This window comes from Zosterops lateralis (assembly GCF_965231275.1).
Source record: "Zosterops lateralis genome assembly, chromosome: 6".
Classification (NCBI taxonomy): Eukaryota; Metazoa; Chordata; class Aves; order Passeriformes; family Zosteropidae; genus Zosterops; species Zosterops lateralis.
This window is the reverse complement of record NC_139761.1, coordinates 16839384-16850458: the sequence shown is the minus strand read 5'-3', so window position 1 is coordinate 16850458 and position 11075 is coordinate 16839384. Positions and strand designations below refer to the sequence as shown.

Genomic DNA, 11075 nt, shown 5'->3' with positions numbered 1-11075 from the left:
GAACTTCGTGTAGGTATAAAAGTAATGTTTTTCTGGAGGGAGGGATTTCCTGAAAATTTTACCCGTGTTCTTAAAGCACTGCCACAAGAAAAACGATTCTTACAGCACACACAAAAATGTTTTTATAGGGACTAGCTGATACAAGAGATGGAAGGAAGGATCAGGTCTCGGGAAAACCAACCTGTAACATTCAACACACGGCACGGAGATTTCCCGCTCTCCCGGCCCCTCACGGCCCCCCCGCCCTCACACCGGACCGCGGGCACACAGCGCCCCCCGCCGCCCGCCGCCGGCACCGCACCCGTACGCCCGCGGGAACCCGCCCGCTCTCTTGTCCCTCGCCGCTGCCCGTAGTGACGCGGCCGAGGCCGGTGGCGGAGCGGTCGCGGCGGTTCCGGGCGGTGGCGGCGCGATGGTGAGAGCGGCCCCGGCCCCGGCCCGACCCGGCACCGAGCGCGGTCCCGGGGGGAGCAGAGCGCGGCTCTGCCTGCGGCACCGAACCGGGGCACAGCGCCCCTTCGGCTTCCGCCGCCAGCGGCCGGCGTTTTGCGGAGTCACCGCCGGCGCCTCCAGGCCGCGGCCCGGGCAGGGGGGAGCGGGCGGTGGGGCCGGGCCGGGCGGGACACTTCTTTTTATTTTTGGACAATAAGCTGGAGTATGTTAGCACTTTGTTTAGACAGGAGAAGTCCAGTTCGGGGATTTCTGTACGTGGAATTGCCCGTAGGCTTGTCGATTCATAGAACTGTACGTATATTTAGGTTGCCGTTGTTTGTTTTTTTTACCTTTTGTCTAGGGTCAAAGTCAGAGTGGCGGACATGGTCCTGGTGGAAGCAAGAAGGATGACAAGGTAATTGAAATCCAGATAAATACAGAATGAGCTACCAGTGTGCTCCTACAGAGCCTGGCTGAAATAGGCTCAAAATTTACTTTTTAAAAATTATTGTTGTATTTGGAACTGCTTTTGCTGGCTCTGATGAATGTCTTTTTTGGGTGTACATTGGAGAAAACAGGTGTTGTTCATAAATAAAAAAAGGGAGCTTAAACTGAAATTTCTAAAAAAATAAAGCTATAAATGTGTCAGGGTTAGGAAAGCCTTCAAGCTGTCACAGGAGTGTTGGCTTGAAAGTGACACAGTGATCTGCAGTAGGAGTGTCCTTCACTGTGGGACATCAGGGGCCTCCCTGGTCTCCTTTGGAGCTGAAAATGTACCCGGAGCTGTGTACAGGCTGGGAAACTGAACGTGTCTGGTTTGATGGAAGTGCAGTAGAAAGGTGGAGATTCAGTATTTTTCTCATTGTCTCATCTATTAGTTTTGTTTGTGATTTATTTCAGGCTTGAGCCTTGCCTGTCCTGTATTCACTGAAAACTGACATAAGTTTCAGTGTTTAGAAGTTTCAATGTTTTCTAAAAAGAAGTTCTTTTTTAGTCTGTGGACTTCACACCTGTGTGCATTGTTTCATTGTTTTTATCCCAACCTTTTCTCTTCTTATGGAATTCTTTTCATGAATAAGGATAAGAAGAAGAAATATGAACCTCCAGTTCCAACCAGAGTGGGGAAAAAGAAAAAGAAGACCAAGGGACCAGATGCTGCCAGCAAACTCCCCCTGGGTAAGCATTCTGCCTCCCCTGCAGAGCTGCAGCCTCTCCACTCCTGGGGAAGTACAGAGCTCTTCTCCAGAGCTGCCCTTGTGGAGATCACTAACACTATGCCAAATGTAATTTTATTTCTAATTAACATAAAGAAGCATATTAACATAATTAATTAACATAAAGAACATAACCCACAGAATAAGAGTATTGTTTTGCAAGATGCAGCCCATGAATTCCCAGGTAAGAGAGAGAGAAATTAAACTGTGGAGAAATGCAGGGGAAACATTAAATCTGGAGTTACAGTGGGACAAGTAAGGTAGAAGTCACAGTCAGGAAAATAAAGCAGGATTTCTAGTAATGAATAGTCGGTACCGTGTCAAACTTGTTCTAAAATACTGTGGTTCTGCTTTGGTTGCAGTGACTCCTCACACACAGTGCAGACTGAAGTTGTTGAAATTGGAAAGAATTAAAGATTACCTCTTAATGGAAGAAGAGTTTATCAGAAATCAAGAACAGATGAAACCTTTGGAAGAAAAACAAGAGGTGAGGTTTGAGTGAACTGTTACTTCTAATGTTACAGTAAATGCTCGTAGTTAATGTGAAGCACTTCATACGGAAACAATGGAAATAAAGTTCCACTGGTGTGCAAGTTGATACAAACATATCATTTGTCACAATTCCTCGTTAATTGGCTAAATTGTTTTAGACCAAGCAGGAATCACTACAGACGAAGCCATGGGAGCTGTTTGTTTTTAATGCTCTGTCAGAGTGCAGCTGGCAGATATCCATCAACAGAGGAAGAAGATTCTAGTAATTCACATCCACATAAGTGGTGTCTATAGGGTAGGACTAAATTAATAGTGGATTTTGTTACTGCCCCTTGTCTTTTTGGGGCAGTAGAACAATAGGAAAGACTGGTTCTGCTGTGTTCTGTCTGAATTGTTGAGCCAGTGCTGTACAAGAATGTTTTTACCTGTGTTGTTCAATTGTTTCTTGAATTTATCTTGACAACAGGAGGAAAGGTCCAAGGTGGATGATCTGAGGGGAACCCCGATGTCTGTGGGTACCTTGGAGGAGATCATTGATGACAACCACGCCATTGTGTCCACATCAGTGGGGTCAGAGCACTATGTCAGTATTCTGTCTTTTGTGGACAAGGACCTGCTAGAGCCAGGCTGCTCTGTTCTGCTAAATCATAAGGTGATTGTTTATTATAAAATCAAGTTTCTTACAAGTTTTTGTACTGTTTTTAACTGGCATTTTTTTCTGAAGACCACAGGATAGAGAATGCTGTTTATTTCACACACCTGAATAAGTGGGCATAGGGATTAGACTTCAGCTTGTATTAAAAATGCTGCTTGCCTTCTTTGACAACTCTTAATTCTTCAATTAGGTTCATGCTGTGATAGGAGTCCTGATGGATGACACAGACCCTTTGGTGACTGTGATGAAAGTAGAAAAAGCTCCTCAAGAAACGTACGCTGACATTGGTGGCCTTGACAACCAAATTCAGGAAATCAAGGTATTCAGTTGTACTCATTTATAGTTAAGCCAGCAATGTAACTGTTGTGCCAGGAGCTGAGAAGGGAGACAGCAGGACTGGCTGCTGCTCTTGTAGTGGTGTCCTTTATCCTTCTGTAGTGCATTTCTTCATTAGATTTCACTAGGCAGACTCATGACCTCACTCTTTTAAGCACGTTGCCAGAGGCTGTGTGCACAGGAGCCTTTCACGGTTAATCAGGAACCTATGGAGCCCAGAGCTCATAAAATCTCTCTAATAACTTCTTACTTTGCAATATATAAAGTTTCAGTTGTTGCAAGATGAGAGTTAAATTGTAAAAACTGCAGAGGTTATTTTGAGTGTCTGATGCCCTCCAATTTAAGGATTTAGTTTCTCAGGGCAATTGCTTGTTTTGTTTTTGCATTTGTTTCTTGCTTGGTTGGGGTGTGTTGGGTCAGTTGTTTTTTCACTACCAGCAGAGCTCTGCCTGAACCTTGCTAAAATTCAACCGTTTTGATCTGGGTACGTGTCTAAAGCCACAAACACTCTTAAAATCTCTGGTATCTGGTAACTCTTCATAGAGGGCACCCTTTCATAAAGGGTTCTCTGGCCCCAAGATCATCCATGGGTGTTTGGGATTCAGGATCTCCAGAGTTCTAAATTTGGGATGATGCCTTGAGGATGGAGGAGGGGGATAGTTCACTGCTGCTCTACCACGTGTCAAATGGAAACAATAGGAAGATCCGTGCAGACAGAGTAGTTGTCTCTCTTAGAATTGGAGGGAACAGAGAGCCATGCAGTTCTATGTCTGTCTTGAAACCAGTTAAGTTCTTTCTGCCTTCACTGCTTTCATTATTGTTGTTCTGAAGATCCCTACAGATCCCTGTTGGAGATCACTCAGTCTTACAAAAACATGTTTGTGTTTCTTGTGCTTCAGGAGTCTGTGGAGCTTCCTCTCACCCACCCTGAATATTATGAAGAGATGGGCATAAAGCCACCCAAAGGAGTCATTCTGTATGGCCCACCTGGCACAGGTATTTTTCAGCTCAGTAACACCTGTGCTAACACAAGTAAAATAATTCACACTTGGTTACTATTTAAAGTGTTGCCAAGTCTGTCAGAAATTCCATATGACTGTTTTGTTAGGGCACTTTTCTCTTTCCATTCTCTGCAAACTAATCACAATATTTCTTTCCAACTAAAAACAGGCAAAACTTTACTGGCCAAAGCAGTGGCAAACCAAACGTCGGCGACCTTCCTGAGGGTGGTTGGCTCGGAGCTGATCCAGAAGTACCTGGGGGACGGCCCGAAGCTGGTGCGGGAGCTGTTCCGCGTGGCTGAGGAGCACGCCCCCTCCATCGTCTTCATCGACGAGATCGATGCCATCGGCACCAAGAGGTGCAGTAGCTGAGCTCCTCTGCACACAGGGGGATTGCCAGGGGGAACAAAAGCTTTACTGGACACATGGCTTTTGCAGCTATACTGAGTTTCCATTTTCCTACACCTTTTTGATGTGCTGTAAGCATTTGTAAGAAGTAACACTTCAAATAACTTCTGTGGAAACACAATATATCACAGCCTTCATGACCAGAGAGAACTTCTGTTCTCTTGCTACATGGCAGCATCTCTAGGAGAGTGTCAAAACCAGGAGGAGACACTGCGTACATGGGATCCTCTAGCTCCAAGTCCATATACAGTTATTGGCTTTAGTGATCCAGTGGTAAAGCAGAATATTTAAATTAGAATATATCCATTTGTTGTTTGCCTCTCGAGTAGGTGGCTAAATACTTCTGCTCTAAGAGTATTTTACAGAAGGTTACACAGTTTATGTCATGGAGGAGCACTGCTCGTGCCACACTGAACTGTTGTTCAGCCCATATCCAAACTGTATTATTTTGAAAAGTCTGTAGGTTTGTTGCAGCTGTCCAATGCAAATAGTCTTTAAAGAAGTGAGTGTTTTTTAAATAAATAAAAAGGTGCTCATACATGTTTACTACATGGCCACCAGTCCAAAGTGCCACTAGAATTTTTAAAGCTCTGTCTCATCCCAAAGTGCCTGGTGCTGCTTATGTATGTGCTTTTAAGAATTAAGATTTTTCCTTTTTTTTTGTTGATTATGTTAGGTGGGAAGATATTTCCAAATACATAACAAACATGGAAAAAAAACAGATTTCCTTCACATGATGGCTGTTACATTCCCCAACTACAAGACCAGTTCAGAGTCTCTTTACTTACCTAGATGTCACAACATGATTCTGAAAACCTATGTTTTGTTTATATGGATAAACATTAATTTCTTCATTTAAGTCTCTTATGGGTGTTTACTGACAAAATACCCCTCTCTCCCTTTTGTTTATACCTTTGTGGCAGTTACTTGGTGCTTTTTCTGACTGTGCTTTTTTTTCTTAAAGGTATGACTCAAACTCAGGGGGTGAGAGAGAGATCCAGCGCACAATGTTGGAGCTGCTGAACCAGCTGGATGGGTTTGACTCTCGGGGGGATGTTAAAGTTATCATGGCTACAAACAGAATAGAAACACTGGACCCAGCTTTAATTAGACCAGGTAAGGGACTTCCCTGCTGTGTATGCTTAAGCCACTTTTCTTGTGAAAGGACTTGTCATAACTTGACAAACACAGGGTGGTAAAAAGACTGCAAGTTTGTTCTTCTCACCATCTCATTTATGCTGCTGCATCTGTTGAAATCAGAACCCATTCACAAGCTTCTAAATAGAAAAATCTTTGGAAGAGAAGACATGTGTTCCTTTATATATACATAATCAGTTTGAATATTCTTCCTTTCTGTTAAGATGGCACAACCATTTTAAGTAATCATTTGGCAAGCTGTGTGCAGCAGCAGCACACCTGCAGCAGCTGGGGAAGGCAGGGCAGCACCACCTGTGCTGTGGTGGTGAGAGCCTAGGCCTCACTAGAGACAGCCTGGATCCTGGTACAGGGAAAGCAGGCTGCTCCTTACTGACCTGGCACACTCCTGGCATTTGGGGGATGAGTGAGGGAGTTGAGCTTGAGTAGGCACAGGTAGTATGCTTAAATGGTCACTAAAAATGTATCAAAGCATAGTATGCCTTTGTTGCCTGTTAAATTGGAAGGTAGAAAACAACACGGAGATCTAAGGGATAAGCTGAAATACCTCCACTGTATGAAGTTGCTGAGGTATGTGTTTGGTCTGGTTTTGTCATCATTTAGCTTTAGACCCTTCAGCTCAAACCCAGGGCTGTTAAGAGTACAGAGGAGATAATACTATGCAGAATCGAAAGAGATAGTCTGACCTTGCTTTCTACTCCAAGACATGATTCATTGTGGCAGGAAGAATCATGGAACTCTTTAGGTTGGAAAGAACCTTTCAGGTCATTGCGTCCAACCATTAAGCTAACATGGCCAAGTCCACCAATAAGCCACATCCCCAAGTGCCACTCCTACATCCCTTTTGAGCACTTCCAGGGATGGTGACTTCACCACTTCCCTGGGCAACCTGTTCCAATACTTGACAACCCTTTCCATGAAGATTTTTTTCCTAATATCCAATCTAAACCTCCCCATGCGAACTTTAGGCCATTTTCTCTTGATCCGTTACCTGGGTGAAGAGACCAACCCCCACCTGGCTACAAGGTCCTTTCAGACAGTTGTAGAGGGTGATAAGGTCATCCGAGTCTCCTTTTCTCCAGACTAAACACCCCCAGATGTTTCTTCAGGTGTTCCTCACAGGACTTGTGCTCCAGACCCTTCACCAGCTCCATTGCCCTTCTCTAGACGTGCTCCAACTGGAGAGTCACTGTCAGAGTCACCCCTTCAGGGGTTCTTCCTTCTGTTTCCAACAGCTGCATGCAAAAAACCTAAGGCTGAACTTTTCTTTTGTACAGGACGTATTGATAGGAAAATAGAGTTCCCTCTGCCTGATGAAAAGACGAAGAAACGAATCTTTCAGATTCACACGAGCAGGATGACGTTGGCAGATGATGTGACTTTGGATGAGCTGATTATGGCCAAAGATGATCTCAGTGGTGCGGATATTAAGGTCAGTGCACATCACCACTGTTTATACTTCAAAGCAGAAATCAAATCTCATTTTTGCTGCATCCAAAACCATTGTCATTTGAACTGTTTGCCAATTTTCTGTGCTTACATCACTGAGGGACAGTGGGATGGCTTTAAAATACCTTTTGTGGGTGCCAGGTACTCTGCTTTACAAATGGGAAATGATCAAAATCATAATTGTGAGGTTGGTTGTGTTGGTAAGAGTATGTACTTGTGTTACCTGAATATGAAATTTTAAAGTAGCAAAGTAGAAATTAAAAGGAGAATGTGGAATCTTGTGCAAGGTATCTTAAATATTACTTAAGATAGTACAGGATAAGTATCACTTTTAGGGACTATGTTGCAAGGCAAATAAAAATGCAACTGTGTATTAGGAAGCTCCAGCCCTATCCTGTCTCCTTTTTTAAGCAGATAGAGCCCTTGTTGCAGTTACCACACTCATGAGCTTAAACCAGCGTGACACAACTATCACCTCCCTGCAGAAGGATCACCCAGCTGGATGTGTCTGTCCTTGCTGCCTTTCTGTCAGCAAAGTGTAACTCTTGACTGCTTCTGTCCTTTTGAACACACTCATCTGGCTTTATCCAGCCTACTTCAGTGCTACAGAACTCTGTCAAACTTAAGAATGCAGATTTTGTTAACACGCCTCATTTCTACAGTTACTGGAGCAGTAGGAAGATGCAGTTGCCTGTGAGGGTGTGTTTTCAAGGGGTTGCACAGAAAGTGTAACTATTCTTGCTTCCTGTGTTGCAGGCAATTTGTACAGAAGCTGGATTGATGGCTTTGAGGGAACGGAGAATGAAAGTAACAAATGAAGATTTCAAAAAGTCTAAAGAGAACGTTCTCTATAAAAAGCAAGAGGGAACTCCTGAGGGACTGTATCTTTAAGTCATCTCTCTTTGGGATCTATACAGAACTTTCTGTGTTCACGAGAGTCTTGTATAAAACCACACAGCTGGTTTGCATTCATGAACAGGTAAAAAGCTGGTGGGTCGTGGGTTTTCAGTCAGTGTAACTCTTTACTTCCCAATACAACACTTAAATTCAAATAAACGTTTTAGTGGCAAAGCCCTGGGATTTACAGGGAACTGTGTGTTGCATTCTCTGACTTTCAAGAAAAAGTGCTGGTGACCCAAGTGCTTGTCTCAGTGATCCACACCACCTGGGCAGGGAGCAATGCAGGTGCCCCAACTCTTAGTCCTCCTTAGGCTTGGCAGTCTCTTACAACCACTCGAGCATTGCTGTTGTTCTTGATTACCTTCTTATATCTTTTTTTTAGGGGTTAACTAGGACAAGTGTCACTTTTGAGTAGCCTCAGTGTCATCATTTATACATGAAAATCAGTGACAAGTATGCAACCCTGAGTTACACTGAGATACACTGGAAAGGTACCCATCTTCTAGCACTTGCAGCTTATAAGAGAGCAAGATGTAAGTAGTAGCTCATTAGTAATCTCACCTTAAACATCTAAACATGTTTGGATAGGGTACTTGTAAGATTGGATTATAAATTTGTTTTTCCCAAAAGGCTTTCAGTTCATTAGATAAACATCCAAGCTAGAGAAAAGAACCAACAGAGCAGAATGTGTTTAAGGGCCCATGCTGCCCATGGCAGGATGTGCACACTCATAAGGCACCAGCCCTCATGCCAGAGGTGCAGGGTCTGGCATGCAGCAGGTGTGCCCAGAGAAATTCTAACGACATGTCCCATGCTTGGTGTTCTACAGCAGAACCTTGAGTTCTTCCCTCTACACAGTTCTGTTGCCTACAGCTCAATTCCCTTGGGGGCTGGGTGTCTGTTGGCTCAGGTGTAGCCATGTATATACTACTTATGAACTATCCTGTGTAGTAGTACACTTCTGTGAAGGGCTTCTTAGAATTTCTAAGTAATTCATTTCCAAATGTTGTACATGTCATCTTTAAGGTTTATAGAAAAGTTCCACATGCAAACGAGTTATGCAATGTGCAGTCTTTGTTCTGGGAACGTTCTGTGGGAGCAAACGTGGGCCAGTAACCGATGGGGGAGAGTGACACCCAGAGCAATGCCTTTGCTTGCTGCCAGTGCTCCAACAACAATGGCAGCAGCAGGGCCAAGGGATTTTATTTTGCTATGTAAAAAGTATGTGGCTCATTGTTAAAAATGAACCCTACAGATGAATGGAGCCCTTTATTTAATCTGGATGACAGAAATCCTGAAATAGAATTGTTTTTCATCTGAAGCTTGAAAAACAAGTTTTATTACCCATTCTTATAAACCTTAGGAGATCTGTCTCCTTGGAAAGGTCACAAAAAGCTAGAGATTTTTTAGCACTTTCTAATCATGGCAGTTGATCTCACTGTTGCTTGAGGGGCTGAAGAGCTTTATGACACGTGTGGCAAGCAAGGCACTTTTTATTTGGGACATGGCTGTTACTGCTGGCTCAAAGCAACAGCAACAAAGATTTCCCTGAAGAACAGCTGTATTGCATTAAATGAACCTAAGGACTCTGTTCTGGTACCCTGTCTTCCACCAAAAGGACTGAAAAACACACATTTGAAAATTCAGTTCAGTTCTGTTCTTCAGTTCTCGGCTTTTGCAGCAGAATTTAACTGCTGCCACTTTTGCCAGAGTTTCTGACCTTGACGATCAAGACAGAAGTTCTAAATACCAGGAGAAAGTGAACAGCAAGTACATTCCCCACAAGGACAGGAAAGCTACTAGGGTCTGAATTAAAAGGCAGGACTTGCTCCAGGGAGCCTCTGACCATCAAAAGGAAGGAAGCAGCCCAAGTGCTGCTTTGGGAGAAACTGCAAAGGAAAGGACTTGGGCCAGGATGCATGGAAGAACAGAAAAGTGACAGATACAGAAGTCATTGCTGCCATCACTGGAAGTTTTCAAATGTGACTGCAGACAGAGCTTGTTAATCTCATCTAGTCTCCCTGTTCCACCAAAGGTTGGGATCTTTCAAGGTGCCCTCTCAACCTGGATTCCTTTGTGACTCTAAGCAGGAGCACAATCAAGCTTTTCCCCTCCCCATGGCCCTTTCAGGGCTTTAGAGGAAATTGCATTCTGCTGTGATGGGAAAGCATTAACAAATAGGCATAATTTGTCATGTTACTGTTCAGGGTAAGAGTACTCTACCTCCAACTCAGGAGCTCTGTCATTTTGGTAGAAAGTTAAGATTTCAAAAATAAACTATATTTTTCACAAAGACTTAATCAATCACAGCAAAACCAGCATCACTTGCAACTACATCAATAGTAGAAGGCTCTTCAAAAGTGCTGTAACGCCATTTAAAATTACACATATTCCCTGCAATATTTAAAATCATTTTAAAAATGAATAAGTGAAATGCAGCCTGAACTAAAGTGTGTTCTATCTTGTATCATGGTGGCAAACCTGAGCCAGAAGTTGAACATCTTGGTCTAGACATAGTTTCATGTGTAATAGGATCTCACCAGCTGGATGATCCCAATTGCTTTAGTACTGATAGTGACAATTAATTTTCTCATGAAAAATGTCTGAAGCAGTTTTCGGTATTCAGGGGCTGCAGGTATACATGTTTCACATGAAAACTCAGTTTCTGAGTCCTTAGGTCTCAAGAGTAGGGATGCTAAACAATCCTTTCCATGTTCTGTTTTACAAAATAAATATATAACATAACTGTATCTTTAAATTGTTACCATATTTCATATTAATTCTCTAGGAGCTTGCTAAAAGTCTCCTGGAATATAAGGTACTTTTAAAATAATCATAGAAGACTCTGCCTTCTTGATGAGAAGCAAATGCAGGTCAAACCTCTACTCTTACAACAATTGCCTGGATTCGAGTCAAAGCAAGTAATCAATTACAAAAGTTTGCTTAGAAGTGAGCTGCTTAGAGATGCATTATGGACATGTTTTCATTTTTAATACACTCAGAGTTCTATTAAATTAATAAAAAACAAGCTAC

General features: G+C 43.1%; 1 protein-coding gene across 1 annotated transcript; it reads left to right on the top strand.

Moving 5' to 3' along the window:
* Positions 1 to 343: 343 nt before the first annotated feature.
* On the top strand, positions 344 to 8228 carry PSMC1 (proteasome 26S subunit, ATPase 1). The gene is made up of 11 exons (XM_083864533.1): positions 344 to 415; positions 794 to 847; positions 1512 to 1608; positions 2009 to 2133; positions 2605 to 2790; positions 2984 to 3112; positions 4029 to 4125; positions 4300 to 4489; positions 5503 to 5654; positions 6971 to 7125; positions 7899 to 8228. Exons 1-11 carry the CDS (start codon positions 413 to 415, stop codon positions 8031 to 8033), a joined length of 1323 nt encoding a protein of 440 aa, XP_083720659.1. The 5' UTR covers positions 344 to 412; the 3' UTR covers positions 8034 to 8228.
* The last annotated feature ends 2847 nt before the right edge of the window (positions 8229 to 11075 follow it).